The 27,704-nt window shown below is 43.7% G+C and overlaps 1 protein-coding gene across 7 annotated transcripts in view; it reads left to right on the top strand.

Annotated features, from left to right (window-relative positions):
• Positions 1 to 27,704, top strand: part of TTC39A (tetratricopeptide repeat domain 39A) — a 72,635-nt gene that overhangs the window by 19,006 nt on the left and 25,925 nt on the right. For all 7 annotated transcript variants that reach the window (XM_045027459.1, XM_045027463.1, XM_045027460.1 and 4 more), the window contains exons 3-8: positions 6,212 to 6,343; positions 12,896 to 12,972; positions 17,063 to 17,130; positions 22,384 to 22,448; positions 23,460 to 23,559; positions 26,786 to 26,851. In XM_045027459.1, the coding sequence (XP_044883394.1) occupies positions 6,212 to 6,343; positions 12,896 to 12,972; positions 17,063 to 17,130; positions 22,384 to 22,448; positions 23,460 to 23,559; positions 26,786 to 26,851 (508 nt within the window). The remainder of the gene's footprint in view (positions 1 to 6,211; positions 6,344 to 12,895; positions 12,973 to 17,062; positions 17,131 to 22,383; positions 22,449 to 23,459; positions 23,560 to 26,785; positions 26,852 to 27,704) is intronic.

The raw sequence follows: 27,704 nt of genomic DNA, 5'->3' as shown, positions 1-27,704 counted from the left end.
TCATTAAAATATTTATGTGGCTTCTTTCTTCAGATTACATAAAGATCTTTTGGTTGCTGCTTTTTAGACTTTAGAGCCAATTTTCCTCTTCTCTCCACCAATAATGTTTGTCCTAATTGTAGGGTCCAATTCGTGACACATTCTTCACCATGCAGACCTGGGTCTTGCGGTTTTATTTATTTATTTATTTTATTTTTATGTAGAATATTAATCTTTCCCAACCTTCAGCCACCCTAACAATTAACCAAAAAAAGGCCTTCAAAGTATACAAAAGTAAGTGCCTTGAGGTCAACAAATCTGAGCTATTTTGGAAGAAAGGATGGGAATGAATATGAAAATTGAAGGGCCGTCATGGAGGACCACCCTGCTAACTGCTCCATTTCTTGTTAAGCAAGAAAGTTCCTGCTCTAATGCATCACTTGATTGTAACCGTGGCAGTGTCTCACAGGAAGAGGGTTGGTTCCTCAGGTGGAAGGCTCCAAGCCCTTTCGAGCTTGCAGTCAACACACCTTTAACTCCACCCAGAAACCTGAAGGAAGTGGATGAAGCTCCCAAAGTGCTGGTGGGGTACGCTACCTAATACACAGGCTGATGTATTGTGCACCAGCTTCTGTTTCTAAATGAATTTACAGTGCAGCGCCATAAGTAGTGGCACATTGTAGCTGTCTAATCTGGAGGAGACACAGGCATGGATCATGATGGCCACCCGAAAGAAAAGGTCACAACTTCCTGTGCAGAATGTGGACGAATAAAAGCCTTTCTGGGCACTGCTGCTGAGTTATATGGTCATGTAACAGCCGGGGATCTAGCAATGCACCTAACTGGCAAGCCTGAGTCACAAGCGTTGGATAAATACCTTCCGTCAGCCGGGCTGATGTAATCTTCACCAGATCCTCCTACTGCTTCCCCTAATCTATCATCATTCTTCCAGTCTTAATGACTGAAACTCAGCCAGATTGGTCTTATCCCTGGGTGAAACTGGCATTGCCTGCTAGGGACAGGGTTCCTACCTTTATAGGCTTCTCTACAAATACCTGCCTAGCCAGTGTTTGCTCATGACAACTTTTGGATGTAATGTAAAACCAGGCTCCTGAATACTTGTGGTCATTAAAGGTGCCATGGCTCCATTCTTCAGGACTTTAATCCCATGTCATGGCTACATTCCAACTAGGAAATTACATTCTCCAAACCAAAAATCACGTGAAGTTTCAGTATGATACGATATTCTTCACTTTCTGCCTATGACAGGGCCACGCTCTGTCCCCATCCTGTGATGCCCTAGAAACTGTTCAGGCCCATTTTCTTCTTGGGTGCAGATTATATTTCATTCTAAACCCACCCACCAACACCCATATAGTGCAACTTCTACTTCTTTCAACATGTCTTGGCTAGGGTCCTAGGAGGAAAGGAGGTCTCCCTCTCTCTAGGAAGCTCCTTCAATCCAGGCTCCGCTAGCCCTCTCTTCAGTAACACCCCACACCTTTTATCCTGTTGGTCAGCTTGGGGGCTAATTATTTCCTTACCTCCCCAGCTTCTCCTTCTGATTAGCTCATTATTCACTCAGACGTTCTGGGGGGGGAACTAATTGAGGCTTCAGTGATCAGACTGCTGACCCACCTGGCAGATCTCAGTGCTTTGTCCCATTGCTCTGAACTCTTTTGTAGCTGCTCTTTATTTAGTCTACTTTCTTTCACCCCCAAAATGACGGCATTTCAACTGGATGAGTAAAATGATTCCGTCCTATACATATAGTTTTGTAATCAGCAGGTAAAAGTTATTGAGCTTTGGGATCATTGGATTACATGCACTACAGAAATGTCAGCCAGTGTTGCAGGGGAACTGGTGGTAAGGGGCAAATCTGGTTTTACCGTTCTCTGGAGTCTAGTTATAAAATTATACTGATTTGTCTCTCCCATGGGGGCTTTAATAACACTGACAGAAAGTGGCCAGAATACTGTCTGGCCTGCTTCTGCACTTACATATGCTAGTGTAGATCAGAAGATCCTCAGAGGAAAGCTGTTGTTACAGAAGCACAGATTAGTATTTATTATTTATACGAACCTGCTCATTAGCCTCCTATTTTGTGTAATTCTGGCAACAGCTGAGAGCAAACAGATCATGTACGAGTGGCAGAAACTTCTGATTAAAAAAGACTAAATGGGAAGGCACAGCTTGTATCTGTTCATATAAAAAGATTAGGGCGATATGACTCAACTAAATCGATAAAACACTTATTTTAGAGGGATATAATCTAATTGATGCTCAGTTTGCACTAATTTGTTATCAAGCTAGTATGCTTTAGAAAACAATGGTGAAGCCCTGGTTGTTGGAGGAAAGTGGTTTTTGTTAAATTGTGCCTTGGCTTGCATAAAATGGGTTTCTTATTGGACTGGCTTGTTTTCAGCTCTTTACTATTATTCTTTATTACTAGTGAATCTCCTTTATTCACTCATGAGAAGTATGGAATTGAGACAGAAGTCCTCTGCACATAGAACACTGCAGCATGGGCAGAGGAACTATAAACTTTTTTCCTCTTCATTGGTCTGCCAGTCTGCTTAGCCCTGCTCTGATGGGCCTACTTCAAAGGATAGAAAAGTTCGGTCTCCGTAATGCATTCTTCCTTTGGCCTTTTCTGCTGAAACCAGTTCAGTTGATTTCAGAGCTGTTATAGTTCTTACTCAATGGTATAGATTCAGAAAAGGCCAAGAAGGACCATTGTGATCATCTACTCTGATCTTCTGCATAACACAGACCATAGGACTTTACTGAATTAATTCCTGTTTGAACTAGAAAAACATCCAGTTTGTTAAAAAACTTTAGTTCTAGTCTGAGTTTGTCTAGTTTCAACTTCCAGCCATGGCATCTTGTTATACCTTTGTCTACTATACAGAAGAGCCCATTCTGAAATTAAATAAACTCCAACAATCACCTCTGCATCAGAGATTGCATCCTCATCCGAGATATGATACTGGCTTGAAAAAATGTTACATGTATTACATGTTATAAGATCCAGGGTACAACAACTTCTGAGCCTGGATGTACTAATTACTGTTCTCTCAAGGAACTACAGGTCAGTTTCAGTACTAGAGAAAAATCTCAGGATTATCCTCTGCTCTTTATTTAATACTCAGTGTATCAGACCCACTGCTGGTTTGCTGTCCTTGGAATTATGGTTGATATAACCCGAGAATTGAACCTCATGGAATGCTAATGATGAGACCAAACCATCTGTAGTTCTGTTTGCAGCTTGGGCACATTACTGTTCTTGAGTGGCAAATAAGTGGAAAGCGGAGGATTTGGGGTAGCTCCTGTCTAACACATCCATTTACACCTATGTAGGATAGGAGTCAAAAAGCTTTTTCTATATCAGATGTAGGTGAATGTCCCTTTGCAATCCAAATTCTTGAAATGAAACATGGAGCCTGGTTATCTGTTGGGCTCTGCACCTTTTGTTTCTAGAACCCTGAAAATCCATAGATATCTGCTTTATATCCGTGAATATCTGCGGGTGTGGATGTGATTGTATTGTTTACATCTTTGCGGATTGGATACGGATCCAAATTTTTGTATCCATGCAGAGCTCTAGAGCAGCAGTGCTCAACCATGGGTCCACGGTCCCCTGGGGTGTGTTTCTGGTCTGTTGGTTGCTCTCTGTGAGGCTGGGCTTTTGAGCCCTCCACAGAGTAGGTAAGTCAGGTCTGTTTGTTCGTGTCTCTGTGAGGATTGAGTCTGGGACCCTTGGGTCTGCGATCGGCTCTGTTGTTTTTTTTAAGTCTCTGAGTAATTAATCTCTCCCCATTGGTGAGGGAAAGGAGCTGAGCAATGAGGTTTCCCAGAGAAGTCAGTTGCCAGCCAAACTCCACAGGAGTTTAGACAGGGAGCGTGAAAGGCTTTCATTATAGGTAAAGTTTTACATTTAATACTGTGACGGCCAATGATGCAACAGTGGTTGTGACCTTCAAGGGATATGCCATATTTTCTTTCCTGCCTAAAGCCACAAGGGACTTTCTCTGATTGCTTACTTTGCTTAAGAGCTTTTGGTGAGGGTCCTTGTCGAAGGCTTTCTGAAAGTCCAAGTAAGCTATATCCACTGTATCACCCTTGTGCACCTGTTTGTTGTCCCCCTCAAAGAATGCTAATAGATTGGCGAGGCATGATTTCCCTTTACAAAAGCTGTATTGACTCTTCCCCAACATATTGTGTTAATCTAAGAGTCTGATAATTCTGTTCTTCGGTACCAGGCAAACTGGTTGAAACTATAGTGAAGTTAGGCTTACCAGTCTGTAATTGCTACAACCACCTTTGGAGCCTTTTAAAAAAATTGTTTTCACATTAGCTATCCTCCAGTCATCTGGTACAGAGGCTGACTTAAGCGATAGGTTACATACTACAGCTAGTAGTTCTGCAATTTCATATTTGAGTTCCTTCAGAACTTTTGGATGAATACCATCTGGTCCTGGTGACTTATTACTGTTTAATTTATCAGTTTGTTCCAAAACCACATCTGTGGACCAATCTGGGAGAGTTCCTCAGATTTGCCACCTAAAAAGAATGACTCAGTTGTGGGAATCTCCAGCACATCCTCTGAATATATTTTAAAAATTAATTAATAGAAAAAAGAATGGCTAGTTGGTAGATCTCAAAATATAATTGTAAATGGGTAGTCATCATTAAATTTATATATTTCTAGTGGACGCCTCCAGGAATAATTTCTTGGCTCTACACTATTTAATATTTTTATTAGTGACCTGGAAGAAAACAAACTCATTATTGATAAAGTTTGCAGATCACACAAAGATTGTGGGAGTGGTAAATAATGAAGAACATTAAGTCATTGATACAGAGCGAGGCACTTCACCTGGTAAGCTAGGTGCAAGAAAATAATGGGTTTAAATACAATCAAATAGTGAAGGCTAGGACTATAACAGCGTTTAAAAGGGAACTGGATAAATTCATGGAGGTTAAGTCCATAAATGGCTTAACCTCCATGATGGGTAAGGAATGGTGTCCCTAGCCTCTGTTTGTCAGAGGATGGAGATGGATGGCAGGAGAGAGATCACTTGATCATTGCCTGTTGGGTTCACGCCCTCTGGGGCACCTGGCATTGGCCACTGTCGGTGGACAGGATACTGGGCTAGATGGACCTTTGGTCTGACCCGGTACAGCCGTTCTTATGTTCTTAAATGTAGAGTCCTATCTCTAGGAACAAAGTGTGCAGGCCATGGGGATCTCTCTCCTGGGAAGTAGTGACTCTGGAGAAAAAAAGAACTTGGAGGTCAAGGTGGATAATCAGAACAACATGAGCTCCCAGTGTGACCCTGTGGCTAAAAGGGCTAATGCAATCCGTTGATGTATAAATGGGAATATCAAATAGTAGTGGAAAGATTATATTACCTCCATATTTGGCACAGGTTTGACTGCTACTGGAATATGGTGTCCAGTTTGGGTTTCTACATGTCAAGAAGGTTGTTGAAAAATTGGAGACAGTTCAGAGAAGAGCCATGAGAATAATATAAGGCATTTTTTCAATCCTTAAAAAGTGTCATGTGAAATCCTGCAGTGTCTGTGTATTCAAGTTGTACAAATTAAGGGTGGAAGGTGGGAAGACCGAGATAGGCATGAAACGCTGAAACATTTGGCCAAGTCTTTAACAGTTTTGAAAGTAAGATTAGTTTCAGGTTAAATATAATTTGGCCACAATTGTGTTATCACATTACTCATCTTCTAGATTATTCTGTGCAACTCTCCCAGAGTAGAAGGAAATTGTCTCAGCTTGCAGCACATATCATGGTGCTCAGTGGAGAACTCACGCAAAAACAATTATCCCAAAACAAAAGAAACATCAGAGCCTGAGCCTACATCCCTTGGGCACCCAAAACTTCCACTGACTCATTCTGGGCATATACACTGTGATCATCATTCCAGTATCTTAGCATAGTTATTAAAACTGGAAGTTGGAGAATGACTTGATGCACAAATCTGAATTTAGGGCATGTACAATGTGTTTGAATTTTCCAGCAAAAAATAATCCTTTGTACGTACCATATTGTGCTTGATTACTAGCACATTTGTTTAGACCTGAGTCCCCATCAGATTAATATGCCCCTAGAGTGTTATTTTTTGAAAATCAGTCTTGTACTAAATTTGTGTAACCTGTGTGTGTGTGTGTGTGTCTCTCTCTCTCTCTCTCTCTCTCTCTCTTTTTAAACAGAACTAAGGACAGTATGTATCATGCACTGACATATGCCACTATACTGGAAATGCAAGCCATGATGACCTTTGATGCCCAGGACATGCTGAATGCAGGAAACACCATGAAAGAAGCTCAAGCCACCTGTCAAAAGTAAGTGTGGAGAAGTGCATTGAGCAATTGGTGCCCTCCTCTGAGAAGTCATGAAAGATTTGTAGATGAAGGAAGGACGTGTGCAGTACTGCCAACTCCCACGATTTTATCATGACTCCAGCGATTTTGGGGGTGGCTTTTACCTATCTCGTGAAAACATGATGCAAGGCACCAACTCACAAATTTTCCCTTATTCAAAATAGCCACCATCTCCTATTACTGTCAGTAGGGCCGAGGCCAGCAAGATGGCCGCCATTTCCCTATGATCTCTCTGCATGTGGATGTGAGGCTGCCCTTTATAAAATTGGCTGCTGCCCCCTATTGTTTTCTGTTGAACTGAAGCCAGGCCCATAGGCAAAATGGCTGCCACTCTATGGGTCTGGGTGCTGGACAGGACACAGTCAGGGACTGTGAGGAGCAGCAGAGATACTGAAGGGTGGATGGGGAGAGTGTGGGGGAGCAGGAGCAGACTTTGGGAGCAGGAGAGAGGGATGTGGAGGGGATTGTGGAGGGTCCAGAGCAGGAGGAGGCAGGTACGGAGGTGCGGGAAAGGGGTAGAGTCAAGGAAGTGTTGCTTCAAGCAAAAGGCTAAACCAATCCCATTGTTTTTACTGTGACATTATTGCTTATATGAGTGATTGATATAAGTGTGATCAACTGTGGATTCTGTCTGCACCACTTCCGAATTGTGGATGATTTTATGAAATTGTATCATGAAATCACCGTGGATGCCCCAGGAATTGAAGAAGAGCTCTGTGTAGCTCGAAAGCTTGTCTCTCTCACTGACAGAAATTGGTCCCATAAAAAATATTACCTCACCCACCTTATCTCTCTAATATCCTGAGAGACACATGGCTACAGCAACGCTGCATTAGCAGGGTTGTATCATGTCTCTGCCAGCCAGGCCAAAGACAAGGGTGAGTGATCATCACACAGAGGATTGTGACAATGGATTTGCTCTAGCTGGGTGAAGACCCTTCCTCCGTTTATCTGAAGGTGGAAGAGGAGTTTGGAAGTAATGGAAAGTTGCCAGGTGGAGAACAAAAGAGTCAGATGTCCCCAGCAGGAGTCTATAAAGGGACTGTTAGAGGGAAATGGAAACTGGGGGGAGACAGGGGCAGCTCTATGTATTTTGCTGCCCCAAGCATGGCAGTCAGGTGGCTTTCAGTGGCGCGCCTGCGGGAGGTCCGCCAGTCCCGCGGTTTCAGTGTACCTGCCGCCGAATTGCCGCGGGACCAGCGGACCTCCTGCAGGCATGCCACCGAAGGCTGCCTGACTGCCACCCTCACAGCGACCAGCAGGCCACCCTCCGTGGCTTGCTGCCCCAGGCACGCGCTTGCTGCGCTGGTGCCTGGAGCTGCCTCTGGGGAAAGAGCTGTCTTGCACCAGAGTAGGATGAGGGAGGCTGCTGCAGGAGCAGGGTAGGCAATACGATAAAAGACCTGACTGACTGACAGAACACAGATGATCTCCCAAGGGAGGTGAGCTAGTGAGGGATGCTGTGTTTAGAGTGTTTTATTGTTTTGTATGATCTGTACTCTTCTGAGTTTTGTATGATTAAGGAGAAAAGAGCCTAAAATTGATAGATTGAACACGGGGTGTGTGTGTGTGTGTGTGTACGCGCGCGCATGTGCGCATAGGCGTTGACTCCGTGGGTGCTCCGGGGCTGGAGCAACCATGGGGAAAAAAATGGTGGGTGCTGAGCACCCACCGGCAGCCCCCCTCTCAGCTCTGCCCCCCCCCCACTGCCTCCTGCCCACCGGTGGGCCCCCCAGATTAGCACCTCCCGGTTGCCGCAATCAGCTGTTTCATGGCATGCAGGAGGCGGAGGGGGGAGGAGCGAGGACGCGGCACATTTGGGGGATGGGGCAGAACTGGGTGGGAAGGGGCAGGATGGGGGTTGAGCACCCCCTGGCACTTTTGAAGGTTGGTGTGTATGTGTGTGAGATAGAGAGTATGTAACTGCTTCACAACCACTGCACACCCCTAAAGGAGTTAAATTGTAAACCAGAAGCTTTCCACCTGTTGGGCGGAGTTCTGGGAGAGTGGTATGTTTAAGTATTAAGGGGTCAAGGCTGTGTTTAGAGGGGTTAGGGTGGCTGGAAAACAGGTTCCAACACCGAGAAGGGGGTGCCAGATGGAAGGTCTGCGCCCTGAGAGTGTGCTTGGGGACCCCAAGATTTTGGCAGTGGTTGGACTCCGTTGATGCTCCAGATGCTTAACACATCCTGGGGATCTAGAGCAGCAGAGACTTGGAGTCCCCTCATAGCCAGCCTAGTGGGTGGCCATGAAGGGATGGTCTCTAGGATCTCTGACGGCAACTTTTTGCATAGAAACACTGTCATTATGGAATATTACAAATACTTTCAATACTTAATTTTTAAAAAATATTTAATGAAGGGGATTATATAACTGTGCTCCTGAGGGGGCTGCTCACTGGATAGCTGCCTGTTTATTTACTTTGATTAGTTATTTCATGCTTACTTGTGAATCCGTCATCTGTTCTTTTATTGCAGGACTACATAAATATGTGAGTTTACTCAAATGTAATGACTGAGCATATTTCCCTTCTGCTCTTGCACACTATGTACACAATACTCCTTGTTGCTTAAGTCCCTGTCTCTTGACACATTCCTATTCAGCTAAACCAGGAGTTACTATTAAGGTATTTAATGTGAATATCTGTAACTCATCAACCCGATAAAGTAATACAGGTTCTGTGTGTGAGTGTGAATCATGATGCATTAATTAGGTCAGTGGTATTCAAACTATTTACCATCCAGACCTTCTTTTTATCAAAGCAAATAAACTATGATGGGAGAGAGTCAAGATAGGGGAACTGCCATCCATTTCCTATTACTATCTTAAGCCTTGCCTACACTAAAGGGAAAAGTCGATCTAAGCTACGCAATTTGTGTTACGTGAATAGCACAACTCAAATCAACGTAGCTTAGGGTGAGCTGATGTCCTGATTTTATAGGGACAGTCTTGATATTTGGAGCTTTTTTTTTTATATATATGGGCTCCTATTACCCTTCACCCCCTGTCCCGATTTTTCACACTTGCTATTTGGTCACCCTAAGCTTAGATCTACTTACCGTGGGGTCCACACTACAGGAGTGGAGTACAGGAGTCGACGGAAGAGCGATCTGCAGTCAGTTTAGCGGGCCTTCACTAGACCCACTAAATTGAATGCTGATGTATCAGTCACCGCCCGGTAAGGGTACACAAGCCCTTAGGGTAAGTGGAGTCTCCATTTGAGCAGATGGAGAGGCGTGCATTTTTGTGAGCATTAAAGGTTGGCTTTTCAGCCTGAAATGATCTCTCACACATTGGCAGAGAAGAAGAGTGGAATGAAAAAGTCAAGTGACAGACTATAAATCAGGATTTGCTAGAGTTTTAAAAATCTCATGATTTTGGGGGGAAAGGGTCTGACTCATGATTTTTGATCTCTTGAGGTTGGCAATACTACATGTAGTTTACATTTCCTCCTGTTAGTAGACAGAATGCAAGGAGAAGACAGGGTGGCAGCATGTAAAATTATATACCTGCTATTGGTGAGTTTGCATAGTTGAATCCTGTACAACTCTGTCCTGTTGCTGCACTTCATTCAGCTATTCACTTCCATATTCATTTATGTGCCTGTCTCTCCATTCGTCCACTCATTAGCTCTGACAAATGCTGCCATTGTAATAAATATAAGTACAAATAGTGATTTATTATGGATTCAAAGCCAAACCACAATGAACAGCCAGATGTGGCTAATTCTGTTATTAATGGAACATGGATTAGCACAAAATGTTTCTAAACTGTTTCATGGAGTAAGACTTTTCTACTTTATTTTATGAGAGTTTGTGAGGGTTACTTGGTATTGACCACTATACTGCTGATAAACAGTATTCTTCAAACTAGCTGATTGAAGATAGGTCCTCTGTTTGAATGCATTTTCTTTTGTAATTTACTGGTGTTCTTCTGGTACTGCAGGGTAATTTCAAATTTCACTACAAAAAGAAAAATGAATAAATTGTAAATTTAGCAAATTATTGCATATTAGCAGATAGTTTCTTTATTTACACGATTTTCACTGTGTCTAATCCCATTTGTTATTTCAGTGAAGGGAACAAGGGAGAAGTGCTGAGTGAGTTAATGGTTGAAATGTAGGTCAATAACTCAAATGGTCCAAGCTCTCTTAGATTGAGATCAGATTGTCAGCCTGAATATTGGCAGTGGTGTGTATGGCAGGAACAAATGTTAAATCTTTTCTTCTTGGGCTTTAGCTAATATAAGTTACTGTGTTTTGGGAAATACATGGAAACTTTCATGCGAGGGCTGCCTTTTGGACTAGTGAGCTCCTGAGATGGTGAAATCCAGAGGGAGAGACAGTGGGGCCTTATTGGAAGCGATTGTTAGGCTATTGCTTATGAAACCTTCTCTTGTCACTGACAATCTCCCCCTAATCTTCCTTTTTGGGAAAGATTAATGTGAAGGCTTCAGTAGGCAATTACGGCAACCCCTTGGCCTAATTCTGCAAGGTCTTCAGCACTCTCAGCTTCTGTTGAAATTCAGGCATGCTGCAAGGTGTCTCTGTTAGCATATGTTTTCTCTGAGGGGTTTTCTTAGGGAATTGAGGCTCTTTATTTTGAGGACAATCTTCTTGGTTGTGTTGGCTTCAATAGAGACAAATTCTGATATCCTTACTCACTGTGAATAGCACTTCACCAGATCAATTAATCAGATCTCAGTTACGTTAGGGTATGTCTACACTGCAGCTAAATACCCGTGGCTGGCCCATGTTAGCTGATTTATATTTCCATCTATGAATTGTCATGACAGTTGCACTTCTCTGAGCCCACACAGGTCACAAAGCCCAGAATGAATCACATAAAAGTTGGAGAAAAGCTTTTTTCATTGAAGGGCTCAAGCTGCAGAATGCATTTTCAGAGTAGATGAATCCAGAGTCTGATCGCTTTTAGAGAACACTGCAAAACCTTCCTGTTTGATAGTAATTCCACCATAATCAGAATAACACTCAACAGCTCTCCTTTCGCTACACACAAAAAACTAAGCAAAAAGCCCCTATCCCAAGGACAGATTTCCATGCCATGAAGTCCTGTGGCAACAGAAAAGTACCTAATCCATTTTACAGAGAAGGCTCTCTCTCAGACACCACAGTGATGGGCAGCAATACAGTACTCCACAGTAGATGTATCTACTCTATGTGTAGTCCCATTGAAGTCAATAGGACTCGTCACAGAATAAGATCTTCAGTGCGAGTCAGAATCTGTCCTATTTTAGCAGGTGTTTAGTGCTGAAGTTTTCACTGTCATCCAAGTTTGCTTTGAGGTGTGTTACGTATGTGTGAAAACGATGTGTGGATACACATAATAGTCATAGACTTTAAGGTCAGAAGGGACCATTATGATCGTCTAGTCTGACCTACTGTGCAACACAGGCCACAGAATCTCACCCACCCACTCCCGCAACAAACCCCTAACCTATGTCTGAGCCATTGAAGTCTTCAAATCATGGTTTAAAGACTTCAAGGTGCAGAGAATCCTCCAGCAAGTGACCAATGCCCCATGCTGCAGAGGAAGTCCCTGAGGAACTCCACTAGTAACCTCCCTCCAGCCTGACAATTCACCTTTCAGTATGACCCGTTGTTGTCTCCCCTTTAACCAGTTCCTTATCCATCTTTCAGTTTTCATATTGATCCCCATCTTTTCCAATTTAACTAATAATTCCCCATCTGGAACCATATCAGATGCCTTACTGAAATCAAGGTAAATTAGATCCACTGCATTTCTTTTATCTAAAAAATGTGTTACCTTCTCAAAGAAGGAGATCAGTTTGGTTTGGCATGATCTACCTTTTGTAAAACCATGTTGTATTTTGTCCCTATTATCACTGACCTCAATGTCATTTACTTTCTCCTTCAAAAATTTTTCCAAGACCTTGCATACTACAGATGTCAAACTAACAGGCCTATAGTTACCCGGATCACTTTTTATTTCCTATTTTTAAGAAAGGATAACGTTAGCAATTCTGCAGTCATACGCTACAACCCCTGAGTTTACAGATTAATTAAAAATTCTTGCTAATGGGCTTGCAATTTCATGTGCCATTTCCTTTAATATTCTTGGATGAAGATTATCTCCCCCCCCCGCCCAATTTAGTCCCATTAAGCTGTTCAAGTTTGGTTTCTTCCTCCAATGTGGTAATATCTACCTCCATATCCTCATTCCCATTTGTCATCGTGCTATTATCCCTAAGCTCCTCAGCCTCATTAAAGACTGAGGCAAAGTAAGTAATAAGAAGACAGGGAGCTCAGAATGCTCTGGGAGATGGATCATTAGCAGCATTTTCTACCTGTTCTATTTCATGGCTCTGCATTTCTGGTGCAATTTAAACATAAAAGGTGAGATAACAGTGGGTGGGTGCAAGCTGGAGTGGATGGGTGTTTGTGGCAGTATGGAAAGCCAGCTAAATGGTATAGTTTTTCAATGATTCCCGTTCTTGTTCAGAATGACCAGACTTGTTTTTCTTTCCCATTAGGTTTAGGAAGAAATTGACTGTAGCTGATTCCTTTAACAACCTTGTGCATAGACAAAATCTCGAACACTTTACTGAAGGTAAGGTTCCATCTGGCTCATGTAATGGTATTCTTTTTCTGTGCCTTTCACTGATGGGAATATTCAGGCCTAACTTTACAGATTCAATGGTGATGGCGGGTGTTGTTTGGGATCTTTTCAGACACTTGCCACTGGATGCCTGTAGACTTTTGGGTGGAATTCAAGATGTTGGGTGTCACCTTTGGGAGAAATTGCCTCTCTGTGTGTGATATTGCCAAAGTGGGAATCAGTGGAGATTCTCTAACTGAAACAGCCTTGATTTAATTGAGAGGGACCCTGAAATCTTCTGCGTGAGCCTGTTAACCCCCAGACATGCTGCAAAGACAATCTTTTCTTATATGCATAGTGCAGGATGCATCTTGGAGAGGTTTAGTGATGGGCAGGGTTTCTGCTCTTTTGGGACCAGGAGAGGCTGTTTGCTCCTATGAATGCATTTATTGAAAATGTATAAAATCTGAAATTTGCTAATCTCACTAGGTGCTGGTTCTCTGACATCAGTTTCATTACACAATGTAATTCCAATTCCACGTAGCGATGTACAATTTCTAGCTTTGTTTGCATCTGGGCAACTCAATCCATGTAACTGTGTAATTAAATTTAAATGGCTATGTAATGCTCTATTAGATCTCTCTTTATTAAAAAACGGTCATTTCCTTGACAATAAAAACTGAATGTGCATATACACAGTACACTATAATAACTCATCAAGAGCATGACGCACAATGGGACTAAATGAGATAGGGTCATGTGATTAAAAAGCTTAGCACAATTGCCCAACATCTAGGAGGGAAATAATACTAAATTATTTTTGTCTCATGATCTTGTCCGTCACTTGGATTGTATTTGGTCATGGAAGCAAGTGTGTGTGTGTGTATTTGTCAGTGTAGACAGACCCTCGCAAAAAGTTTAACCTGCTAATAATTTGCTGAACAGGATCTCATGACTGTCAGAGGAATCCACTCTAAAGGATGGGAGATGGAAAGTAATTACAGTATTGCCAGCCCTACATGTGTAAAAATCATGAGTTAAGTATCAAAAAATCATGAGATGGGCATAAAAATAATGCAATTTACTAAAGAATATTAATATTGGGAATTTTTATCTGTCTTCTGGTGTCTGAGCCTTTAGAGTGCACTCAGATCAAGTTTTCAGACTTTTCTCTATAATCACGAGCACTAGAAACTTAATGAAAAAGAAACAAAAAACCCTGATATTTCCACACGACTCCAGGAGCCTGGGCTTAAAATCCCTGCACCAAATATCACAGGACTCATGAATAAATCTAAAGAGTTGTCAACCCTGTAATACTGCATAAAACAAGCTGAATGTAATCTCTGAAGGAAATACAGTAGGGAGACTCAGCCTTGGGTTGGACTACATCACACAAGCCAATGTTAAATGTAGAGCTAGGTATGTTGGACCATGCTTTCAGTTAAAGTCAGATTGTCGTATTCAGTGATCCAGTTCCAAAAACTAAAGCAGCATTTCAGATCTTTGGGCCCTTGTGTAAGATCCAGTTCCCCCGCATTCAGATGTGGTCTTTTCTGTCTTTGTATTAATTCTATTTGCTGGGGGGTTCATTCAAGAGCTTAAAGTGGGCACTGCCCACATGTTCATTCTGGAGCCACTGCTGTTTTTATCTTGTGTGACCATCCTCTGTCCAGTGGCTGTTCAGCCTGGGGTGGGAGGAGCACAAAATAAAGCTCTTCCCTCAAGATCCCCGTTAATGCCACCCTGCTAATCTGTTGATTGATGCTGGGCTGGCCTCTGTGCTTTGCCTCTCAGGACGGAAAATGTTTTTGGCTGCCCCACAAGCAGCCGAGTGGGGGAAAAAACAAAACAAAAATAAAACCCTCCAAAACAAAATTGCTGAGTGACGTGGTCCCTTCCCGCCCCCATCTGTTGATCTGGCGCCCCTGGAAGTTGGTGCTCAGGATGACGGCCCTGAATAGAGGGAAGTGCCTGGGAGTGGTTCACACACCTTTTCCCCGGCTCCTTTTTCTTTATCCTTTCACACACACACACACCCCACCCCCAAATGAAATGTCTTGCCTCCTGTGGCCCAGGGAGAAAAGGACAGCGGATATGAGATGTTTGCAGCCTCTGTCTTTGTGTTGCTGTCTTGCTGGCTCATGTTTGATGCTGCTGTACCCTCACAGCAATAGTGTTTAGCAGTTATAGCACTTTGTTCTCAAAGCGCTGTATTAACATTAACCACTTCTCACAACACCCCCGTGAGGCAAGTGGGTGTCATTATCCTCATTATACAGAGCGGGAAGCGGAGGCACAGAAACGAAACGATCAATCGAAGACTGGTTGTCTCAGATTCTAGTGAGTGCCCCTTCCTGGCCACCCGCTAGGACTGCTGGGAGGGGAATCCAAACCTCTGCTGTGCTGGATCGCTGGGTATTTCAAGCTCCTGGAGCCTGAATGGACTCTAGCCACTGCCCCACTCTGAGTCCCTAGGCACACTCTCAGCGTGCTGATCTTCTATCCGGCACCACCTCCGAATGTCAGAACCTGCTGTCCAGCTGCTTAGCCCCTCTGAGTTCAGTACTGACCCGTCACACTCCCCAAGACTTAAACACACCCCTCCCCCAGAACTACTCCCCAGAGATGTGAAGCTGCTCATGTATAGTTGAATTCCCTTAGGGGCACGCAGTGGTTGTGAAGCACTCAACACCTGCACTTTGCCAAGTCTAACACCTTTATGCTCTTTTATCCTTAATCATGTAAAGCATGGGCAAGTACAGATCAAACAAAATAATAAACGTCTGAAACTGCAATATCCCTCACTTTCTATTTCACCCTTCCCTTGGGAGCCATGGCTCTAGGAAGGCAGGCAGGGAAGGGAACATGGGTGAGTGGCCGCTCCCTCATGAACTGGAGAACATGGCTGGCCACTAAGCAGACTAGCCTCTACCCTTTTAAAAGCCTCCAGTGCCCTGTGTCAGGTGACACCTTTGCCAGTTCCCCACATGAGCACAAACTCCTGTCTGATGACGTTGATGCCGAAGTGACTTGTCCCCTGCTAAACTAGCTTTACTGAGCAGGGATCATTCTTTTGTCTAATGCGAATAGATTTCCAATGAATGGGTATCTTCTGTTGTTGTCCTTTTGCTACCAGCCTTTGGAATTTTCAACCCAACATGGAGGCAAACAGCACAGAGAAGGCAAAAGGCTGCATATTCCGTGTGCAGCCTGACATAGACACACAGGGTTCATAATCTCATACAGAATTCATAAATCATACAAACCTATTCCTGTTCAGTACAGGAGTGTCAGAACCAGGATTGGAATTCAGGTGGGGCAAAGCAGGCTGGCTTATGCCATCTTGCCAAAGTGCCTCTCCTTGGCCCGGAGGTAACTCTTCTAGGGTGAGACAATAGATTGGTCTCCATGCCCATTTGGGGCCCTGTTCAGCAAAGCACTTAAATCAGTGGTTCTCAAACTTTTGTACTGGGGACCCCTTTCACATAGCAAGCCTTGGAGTGAGACCCCCCCCAATAAATTAAAAATACTTTTTTATATATTTAACACCATTATAAATGCTGGAGGCAGAGTGGGGTTTGGGATGGAGGCTGATAGCTCGAGACCCCCTGAGGGGTCCCAACCCCCAGTTTGAGAACCCCTGACTTAAATACATGCTTGACCTTCAGCATGTGACTTATCTCTTCTCTATGCAGCATAGCACTTTAGTTTAAATGCGTCGGTGGATAGGGATGAGATGATTTATGTGCTTAAAATTAAGTACTTGCTTTATTGAATAGAGCCTTCATCCTTATTTCTCTGCTGAGACGGCTACAATTTCTGGTGATAGCCATTGCATTCTAGACCTCTCTCTGCCAAGATCTGGCCTGAGACCCCCACCGAGCAGCCACTTGGTAACAATTTTGTGTCACTATCACTCGGGGTTAACTCAACAACCTGGAAGAAACAAACTCTGATCAGATTTTCTTTTTGAGGTTTTTCTCACCCTTTGCATTTACTGTATTCTGTTTTCCTATTTGGGGGTATAATACTACTTCTTTAATTCATCTGTTGTCTGACTGTGTCTTTTTCCTCTCCCACCCGCACCCTTTCACACTAGAGGAAATTCATGCAGAAATTTGCTACGCTGAATGCTTGCTTCAGAGAGCGGCTCTCACATTCCTGCAGGTACAGTACCACCCATTATGGCTGTTTCATGAAAGCAGGAGGGGAACAGGAGGTTTTGGAAATCGGTTGTATACAGATGGAAATCTTTATGTGGGACATTAAAATGCACATTTTCATATACCCATGCAAGTGACCCAGGTCCAGTCTACTGGACCAAGTTTCTGGGCCCACATCCTCTGGTGGTTCTCAAACTATTGTACTGGGGACCCCTTTCACATAGCAAGCCTCTGAGTGCGACCCCCCCCGCTTAATAAATTAAAAACACTTTTTTATATATTTAACACCATTATAAATGCAGGAGGCAAAGCTGGGTTAGGGGTGGAGGCTGACAGCTTGCGACGCCCCCCCCATGTAATAACCTCCCAACCCCCAGAGGAGTCCCGACCCCCAGTTTGAGAACCCCCGCTCCAGTGTATTTAGGCACCTAACTTCCATTGAAATTAGTAGGAATTAAGTGAATAAGACGTGGGCCTTACTTCTTGGTCTCAGAGTGCTGTGGAGGCAGCTGCAGTCCGTGTGGCGGGAACACCTTGCAGCTCTCTCTAGCATCCCTCTGCATGATGTAGGGGTGATGTTGATGTACTTGGAAAGGAGTTGTCCTCACGTTCTTCGGCTGGGTGGAAGGTCACTTCAGTAAGTGTGGCAAGTGTATGAATGGGGGTGAGATAGCATGGAAGAGAAACAAAGGTCATTGGAGCAGTAGCATGCAGGGGAACTTGTTCCTCTGCTTCCCCCAAAATCCAATGAGTAATCAAAGTAATGAATCTACTTTAACCTCGATGCCAACTCTGCCCACGTATCTACACCAGCGACACCATCACAGGACCTAACCAGACCAGCCACACCATCACCGGTTCATTCACCTGCACGTCCACCAATGTTATATACGCCATCATATGCCAGCAATGCCCCTCTATGTACATCGGCCAAACTGGACAATCTCTACGTAAAAGGATAAATGGACACAAATCAGATATTAAGAATGGCAATATACAAAAACCTGTAGGAGAACACTTCAACCTCCCTGGACACACAATAGCAGATTTAAAGTTAGCCATTCTGCAGCAAAAAAACTTCAGGACCAGACTTCAAAGAGAAACTGCTGAGCTTCAGTTCATCTGCAAATTTGACACCATCAGCTCTGGATTAAACAAAGACTGTGAATGGCTTGCCAGCTACAAAAGCAGTTTCTCCTCCCTTGGTTTTCACACCTCAATTGCTAGAAGAGGGCCCCATCCTCCCTGATTGAACTAACCTCGTTATCTCTAGCCTGTTTCTTGCTTGCATATTTATACCTGCCTCTGGAAATTTCCACTACATGCATCTGACAAAGTGGGTATTCACCCACGAAAGCTCATGCTCCAATACGTCTGTTAGTCTATAAGGTGCCACAGGACTCTTTGCTGCTTTAACAAGGTTGTTCGTTGTTGTTCTTGAAGGGCTGTCACCCCTGGACGTTCCACTGATTGTTGTTACTAGTCAGTGCTGATTTGTGTTATGGGAGGAAAAGCATCGCCTCTCTCTTTCTCCGTGTAGCTTCTGGTATCTTCTGTTTAGAGTATAAAAGCTGGGCTTGCCACATGAGCTAACATCAGCAGCTGTCAGCTGAACTTCAGTCTGTGGTTAAAGCAGGTGGGAATGAGAGTTGCAGTTCTTAATTTCTATTCCTGACCCAGGGCTAGTCTACGCTGACAATGCTAAAGCGCTTTTAAAACTAGTTTTAAAACTTAAATGAAGGTGCTTTACCTCTTACACTTACAGCCTGGGCATTGGAAGAGAAAGTGTAATTCAGCAGGGATTTTCCATTAGCCTCACTGAGAAATGTTGATATCCAGAGAGAACTCAACCAGGAAGTTTCACTCCTTGATCTGGTCACATTACATTTCTGGTGTGAAGGGAAACAGAGAGCATTTTGGGAAACAGTCTTCCCCCCCCATTTATTTATTTATTTTATTTGTACAGTGCCCAGCACAATGAGGCCCAGGCCCAGATGTTACCATAATACAAATAATAATCATAGAATTGTAGAGCTGGAAGGGACCTCGAAAGGTCATCAAGTCGAGCCCCCTGTGCTGAGGCAGGACCAAGTAAAACTAGACCATCTCTGACAGGTGTTTGTCCAACCTGTACTTCAAAACCTCCGATGATGGGGATTCTACAGTCTCCCTTGGAAGAATATTCCAGAGCTTACCTACCCCTACAGTCCTATTTTCACTGGATATGGAGAATCATTGATTGGTGTCCTCTTTGTAGCAGCCCTTAGCATATTTGAAAACTATTACCAGGTCCCCGCTCAGTCTTCTTTTCTCAGGACTAACATGTCTAGTTTATTAACCTTTCCTCATAGGTCAGGTTTTCTAAACCTTGTATCATTATTGTTGCTCGCCTCTGGACTCTCTCAAATTTGTCCACATCTTTTCTAAAGTGTGGCACCCAGAATTAGATTCAGTACTCCAGCTGAGGCCTCACCGGTGATGAGCCGAGCAAGACAACTATACAATTCTGTTGATATCGGCTACACTAGAGCTTCTCCAGAATGGTTGGTGGGAGTCCTGCACAAACAAGCACCGTAGAAAAGTGGGAACCAGCCCTAGCAACATTCTTTAGAAAGGCACATTGAACTCCCTACCTGAGCATGAGATGTCAAGATTAATCAGGATGACAGATTAGACAAGCCTGTGTCTGGTTTTTCCAATCACCGTTGCCTCTGAAAGACAGGTTTTGGAATTAGTTTCTCTATCTATACAAGAGCCACACTGCTATTGTCATGAAAAAAATGCTATAGCTCCAGAAACTTTTCAGTTCAATGTAAATTCTTCTATCCGCAGTTCCTGGGAAATAGCTCTCCCACCTTTTTATTCAAATCCTTTGGAAGGTTGAGACGTAAATAGGCATTCCTAGCATTCTAAAGATATATTGAGGACACACACAGAGTTCATCTCATTCCCTCCAAAATTCACTGCCTTCAGACCTCAAAGTTGCAGCAGACAAGATATAACCCTGCAGCAGTTGGCATACTAGGCATCTAGAAAACTATTTATGGAGTAGGAATCCCCCAAAGTGCACGAGCTTCATCTGAAGAAGTTTTGCAAAATAAGTTTCCATTCCTGTGCAGAGACATCCTTTGGTAGGAAGGTTCCCTACTGGACTGGCTCCTTAAATTACAAAATTCTTGCTTTTAAAGGTGGGAAAAGGGAGATAATTTCCATTCCTGACTAGTATTCTACTATAATAATTACAACTCTGCTTATCCTCCCCCACCACTTCTTTGATTCACTGCTCATTTATTTTCCCTTAATGATGACTGTGGAGAGAAGCTGTGCAGCAGAATGAAAAATTTCTTGCCTGATAATTTTTCTTCCTGTTAGCAGCTTCTCCCCTCATTCTGACCACCTGTGTAATCTGGTAACTGACTGGAATACAGTTGGTAACAAATGAATTTTTTTCTCTAAAGGGACGCCAGTATTGGATTCCTGGAGTGTTTCTTCAGCTTTTTGAGGCACTCTTTTTTGCTGGCCTGGGTTGCAGGGCAAGGCTTAGTCCTAGAGCCTGCAGCAACATTGGCCCTGCCTCTGCATCCCACAGGTGGGGGCACTGCCCATTAGCGATGAATGAGGAAAGAAGCTACTAACAGAAAATGATCAAGCGGTTTCTCATCTGTTGAGTCATAATTTTTAACTCAAAGCAGGGCCGGCTCTGGCTTTTTTTGCCGCCCCAAGCAAAAAACAAAAAGCAAAAAAAATAAGGTGCAGGGAGGCCAGAGCAGCGAACCAAAAAAACCCAAAAAACCCAGGGTGCAAACTTTCGGTGCTACTTACTTGGCGGCTCGAGGCTGCTTCCCCCGGCTGTGCTGGTGAGCCTCTGGGCGGGTGGCGGCTGCATTCTGGCTAGTAGGACTCCCTGCGCTGCGGGAGGGAGAGAGAGAAGAGGGGCGGCCAGGGCTTCAGCTGGGGCGCTCGCCACTCGGCCACTCCCGCCTGCAGGTGAATTGAAAGTCGGCAGGGAGGGAAGGACGCGGGCTGCCGGGCTTTCTGCAGACCTGGCACTGGCTGGGGCAGATGGAGCGCGCAGCCCACTCCCAGCAGGGCGCTCCCCTCGTCCGCATCACCGCCCCCTACAGTGGCGCACTGAAAGTCGCTGGTGAAACAAAAGAAAGTAAAACAAAAAACAAAAAAACCACCCCACCAGGGCTCAGGGCAGCCGGAGCGATGAACCAAAAAAAAAAAAAAGGCGGCCGTGCCACCCTAGGATGGATGAGATGCTGTCCCTTAGAATCTGCCACCCCAAGCACGAGCTTGCTCGGCTGGTGCCTGGAGCCGGCCCTGCTCAAAGGCCCCTACATATTTTATCTTGCAGATTCCATGTTTCTTATGTTTTGTAATGCAATAGCTGAGCATTTGTTACATTGCTTTTTATGGCTGTGCTACACACTTAGGCCTGGTCTACACTGGGGGGTGGGATCGATCTAAGGTATGCAACTTCAGCTACGCGAATAGCGTAGCTGAAGTCGAAGTACCTTAGTTCTAATTATTTACCCGTCCTCACGGCACGGAATCGAAGTCCGCGGCTCCCCCGTCGACTCCGCCACCGCCGTTCGCGGTGGTGGAGTTCCGGAGTTGACGGGAGCGCGTTCGGAGTTCAATATATCGCGTCTAGATGAGACGTGATATATCGAACTCCGAGAAATCGATTGCTACCCTCCGATATGGCAGGTAGTGAAGACGTACCCTTACCATTAACACTCAGTAGCAAAAAGAGAGCACATCCAACGTATCTTGTGTTTTTCATGAACCCAAATTACATCCTGCGGGATCTTGTGCAGGCAGTCAGCTGTTTGTAGATGGTGCTGAGCCAGGGAATGTCTGAATCTTAACTGTGCTGAAGGACAAATGGTTCAAAGCTCTTTGCATTCTTTTAAAACAGCCACAAGTGTCTGTACTATAGGTGCCACTTTTTGCTAACAGCAAAAAGGGACAATATGGCTCTATTCCTGTGGTCATTAATGTGGACTAAAGATCCACAGCTCAGAGTTAAAGCAACTAATCACAGAAAGCATGAAAAAAAATTGATATTTTAGAGGACAGTTTAAAAACAACAAAAATGAGAAAAGAAATTCTAAGTCTTAGCCATTTACTGCTCCATAGAGACTCATCCTGTCTGATTCATCTTAAATTGTTTTACTCACATCTATTAATTTCCAGAAAGCAAATGCATTTTAAATTGCTCAGTGCTAATGCATTTCCCTTCCACCAGGATGAGAACATGGTTAGTTTCATCAAAGGAGGCATCAAAGTCAGGAACAGTTATCAGACATATAGGTAAGTAGGCCTGAATTATTGTATTATCAGCATACCAGTTGCCCTTCTGCAGTAAAAAGACTCTGGTGGGAGGGGGTGTCTCTCAGAATTAGCATTGTTATTATTTATTTACTTAGGCACATTGTGTAAGCTATAATAATTATCTTCAAAATCCAACCCATGCAGATTGGGATACGTGGTCCCCCTCAGTTCAGTCCTAGAGAACATGGATTTAATATTGATTGGTGGCTAGTAAGCAAGCCACATCCACATACAGATGCTGTTTATATCCAACCTCCTCCCTCAGTCCAAAAACCAATCAAACAAAAACATCTTGAGTAGCTTTCACCTTGTCAGACAACTTGTTTCCTCTCTACTGTTCTACACACATGCTGCCTTTTGCTTTCCGCCTGAATAACTTCTTTTAGATTATGGAAAAAACAGCCAGGCAAATAAGAACAAAAGCAAAGTCACTCACAGAGCTCGGTGTGTCCTCTGTAACATGCTGCATCATCCTGCCACACAATAGTGCAGACGGCTCTCCTAGAAATGTTAAAGGTATATGGAATTCTCCTTTTTAAAGCACTCAGAACAGTAGAGTGCAAGTTCATAGGTCCATCATTCAAAAGACGACCATGTAAGTCTACCAAGCTGGCATCTCTTCATTTTTGCAAATACAAGAGATGTTCTCCTTAGTTCATGTACACAAAAATCCCAGTATATTCCTGTTGTTTGGATGGTAAAGAATTTGCCCATCACATGTTCAATCATGGCATGCTTGCTTAGACACCTGGTTTGTTAAAGTTTTGCACGTGTGGAAGGAAGCTGTTCTCTACTGTACAAATGAATAGGAAAGAGAAATGAGATCTTTTACCACTTCCATGGTTAACAATAGCTTCTGGCTACTTTCATCTATCTAGATTAGGTGAGACTTCAGAGTTATGACTATAATTGTTATATTTCGTACTGAATTGGGCTAAGTATTTACCTGGTTATCCATGTATTCTGTAATATTATCTTCTGCATTCTTAGGGAACTGGACAGTCTTATACAGTCGCCAAACTATGTTAAAGGAAAGAACTATCTCCATTTTGAAGGAGGTGTAAAGCTTGGCGTTGGAGCTTTCAACCTGGTATGTAAAAGAAGTCTTCACTAAGGCCCCACTGCTGTAAACACTTCCATGCTTAACTTAAACACCTGCGTTCTACTGAGTTTAATGGAACCGCTCACGTTTGAAGTTAGAAGTGCAAGTATTTGCCGCGTCTGGCCCTCTGCTGGTTTACAGCATCTGCAGATATTAACATGATTAAGGGTATGTCTACACTACCCGCCGGATTGGCGGGTAGTGATTGATCTATTGGGGATCGATTTTATCACGTCTAGAGTAGACAAGATAAAATCGGTCCCTGATCGCACTCCCGTTGACTCCGGAACTCCACTGAGTGCGAGAGGCGGAAGCGGAGTCGACGGGGGAGCGGCAGCGGTCGACTTGCTGCCATCCTCACGGCCAGGTAAATCGACCTAAATCGCGTAGCTGAAGTTGCGTATCTTAGGTCGACTCTCACCTCCCTTCGCCCTCCCCAGTGTAGACCTAGCCTAAGAAAGATCAAGGGTGAACATACTACACATAAAAGAGAAATAGAGATGAACTGCTATGGCCACGGTCCTAGAGTTCACTGTGTGCAAGCACTCCTCTGCATTTGCATGGAGCTCAGCTGACTTCAAGGAGTCTCTGCATGAGTGCAAGCGTCTGCCCGTACAACGTTCATTGTAGGATTTGGGCCTATATTAGCACCCACCGTGGTCAGGACAAAGTAGCATGCTGGGCCACTTGAGTAACCTGAGCTGTGATCAGTAGTTCGACTGTGGAAAGAGCTGATCACAGCTCAGTCTTCACCTGAGAGCTCCCTGCATGTTTATAATACCTAAAGCTTACAGAAGATGTGTCTGAGACCCCTCTGTGATTGAACTGAAGTACGCTGCCTTTGATATGGAATCCTGCAGGCAAAAGGCACCATCCCCAGTCACTGCCACTTCTTCCAGCTAGGGATGGCAAATCAGTTTGACTAAAATGAGAACTAACCAGAACCTAATCTGAACAATTTTCAAAGCTCATAAGCTTCAATTGACTTTTTTGGAGGGGCGGAGGTGGGCAGTGAGGGGAGGTTGGTATGTAGGTGTCTGATTATTTTTGTGCACTTTTTCTACGCCTTGGTTTCATCCCACATCAGATGTGAAAGTACCAGTATGCTGTGAGAGAGAGGATGCTTTTACTGGTAGTATTTGTTTAAACAGTAACAAGTAAGATTTGGATGTAATGGCTTGATAGGCCAATCCACCCTGTCCAGCTCCTGGGAATGCCATAGCCTGCTGGCATGATAGGAAGAAGCATCAGCACTTTCACCCTAGTCCACTGCTCAGATTTGAAATCCGAATGTTCCTTCTCCTAGACAGTGGCTAAGCGTGCCCTGTCTGCCCAGAGTTGAAATCAGAATTTCTTTTCTGCTAGATTCAGTTAATTCATAGCATGTTATTCCATAATATTTAGTGCAACACTTCTAGGTTGGGGTAACAGACATCAGAAGGCAGGAGACAGTAGAGAGAGAGTTCTTTGGAAGGGGAGTGATTTTAAGACAAATGAAGTTAGAAGGAGAGAAGGTTCTGAGATCAAGGGGTTTGGCTATAATCTAAAAGATTACAATGGGGGGGACACTGCAGAAGGGAAACAGATGATAGGATGCCAAGGAAAATAATGCAAAAGCAGCAAAGGTCAGTCAGACCTAGAGGCTGGCTACTGACTAGATGGCAGGATCGTATGCAGCAACATGACCAGGTGGCACTTAATGGAGGAACAAGCTAAGGACAGGAATAAATAGCAATGCTGTATTGCTCCCCTTGTCTGTAAAGATGCTTTGGGATGCGAAGATGATTTCTAAGCTGGCCAGAAGCAGAAGCACCAGATAGTTCGTGTGCAGGTCTGATTTTGATTCTGCGTGAGTTCAGCCCCATGCTCAGAAAAGCTTTATGTAAACTTTACGTAAACTGTGACTATCATCAGTTAGAAACTGAGTCACAGCAGACTCAATCTGATTATGCATGAATTGTTCTCATACTTCTTAAAGTATAGCTGAGTATTTCTGCAGCATCTCTTTTAGTGTGTTCTTTGAGTGTTTCTCCCTCCCATTAAAACAATAAGAAGAAATAATGCAAACTAAAATGGTGGTTATTGCTATTAATACTGCCTTACTGTCTGTCATAATACTGAGACCCCAATTTATTTGATATACTTTATAAATGCAGCTCAGAGGTTCTCTGTCACTTTTTTCCCCAGAACATAATTCCTTCTCTTTTTTTTAAAAAGGGGATAATTTTTATTTTTTTTAGCACTGACTGTTTTAAACTTGCCTTTCAATTGTTAACAGCAAAAGCACCATTATGTAAATATTTGAAAATCTCATTGATTTACACCCTACTTGGTTCAAATGCTACTGTAAACATTTCATTGTTTAGTTGTAGGAGTTAGTATTTACTATACAGGCACTTGCATAACAAGAACTGAATCCCTGTCAAATGTGTGCTGCTTTTGTATACAGTACTTTAATATAGGGGTAGTATCTGTTTTACAAACTGGTGGCCTAATCCTGAGTTCAATAAGATTACTTAGAGTAATAAGAACTATACCCAGCAGTAAGTGTCTGTATGATCAGATTCATGCTTGGTTGCTTTGTTCTGACACAAGGACCTGTTTCTTGAAACAGTGTAGTGCAGGGGTCCCCAACGCGGTGCCCGCGTGTGCCATGGCATCTAAGTGTGCCCGCGTACTGGCCAGCGGACGAGCATCCGCCGAAATTCGGCGGCATTGTGGCGGCGACGCCTCTGGATGACGCTGCTTGTCAGCGGAAGCTCGTCCGCCGCCACTGTCCTCCGTGGCTCATCGTCTGGCTCCCGCCAGATGGAAAAGGTTGGGGACCACTGGTGTAGTGGACTCCCAAAACTGATCCATGTAACACAATTTCTGTAGTTCCCATCAAAATAATCATTAAAGTGCTGCAAAATTCAGCAACCAGTGTTATCCAGAGTTGCTGTTAGTTTTACCTAGGAAACAGGGGGTTACATATTTACTGTGATACTGAGGCTGATACAGTTCCGTTTAATCCTTGAGAATATATGAGATACAACAAATAGCTGAGAGGCATATACATCTACACAAGATGACTTGGGGCTAGATAATTAGGCTTTTAATGATTTTATTGATTGCCTTTGGGGTTTGGAAAGGTCATATCAGACATCCTGGGGTTGAGAGAGAGGAGAATACCAATTCCAGTTACTGCTCAGGTTATTTATGTTTCTTTCCACAGACATTGTCCATGTTCCCAACAAGGATTCTACGATTACTGGAGTTTGTTGGGTTTTCTGGAAGCAAGGTAAATATCACCCATTTGATAAGATTATAATAAATGTGGCTGATACATTACAGCCGGAATCTGATTCCCCATCCCACCATTCTAACATTCTTTGAAATGTGAGTATTGGAGGGTTTTCATCACTGGAGCTGACGTTACTGCTGCTTAAGGATTTTTTTCTTGGTCTTTTTAAAAAAAACAAAAAAACAACTTTGTAAATATTTTAAAATTGAGGACAGTGACATGATGATTGGAAAATACAAGAAAGATAAGAAGCAACAGTTCAGAGTATAATATTGAGATTATTACTGTTTATTGATTGGATTGCAATAGTGCTATTTGTAGTTGATATTGAGTTAATTTAATAAGGAGGTTGAGAATTTATCTAATTTAATAGATACTATAATCACAGCATCCTGACATCCCTTATTCTGTTCCTGCATGGAACCCAGTTTAAAAGAGAGTGCATACGATTATGTATCCATTCTTTTCTCTATGCTTTTAATGGCAACTACTAACTTCAATGACATATATCTAAATTCTCCTAAGTAGATGCCCAAGAATAACTGGCCTGGCACGTACTCGGAAAGTGTGGGGTGGGGGAAGGAGGTTTGGTAGTGGCAGACTCACCAGCCGTACTCATAGGGTCTTGGGTGGGTCTGCAGGAAGGGATCAAAGGTCAATTGTCTATTGTCCTAGTGCCCAGGATATGGTTAATTCCTGCTGGGAGAGAGGGGGAGGAGCAGGGACGGGGCGTGCTCGGGGGAGGGGGCGGAATCATGTCTGGGGCCACGGGCCCTGCTGATCAACTCCCCTGCCCCCAAACGCCTCCTGCATGCTGTAGAGCAGCTGTTCCCCAGTGTGCAGGAGGCAC

The sequence above is a fragment of the Mauremys mutica genome, chromosome 8 (genome assembly GCF_020497125.1).
Source record: "Mauremys mutica isolate MM-2020 ecotype Southern chromosome 8, ASM2049712v1, whole genome shotgun sequence".
NCBI lineage: Eukaryota > Metazoa > Chordata > Testudines > Geoemydidae > Mauremys > Mauremys mutica.
This window is presented reverse-complemented; position numbering and strand designations above follow the sequence as displayed.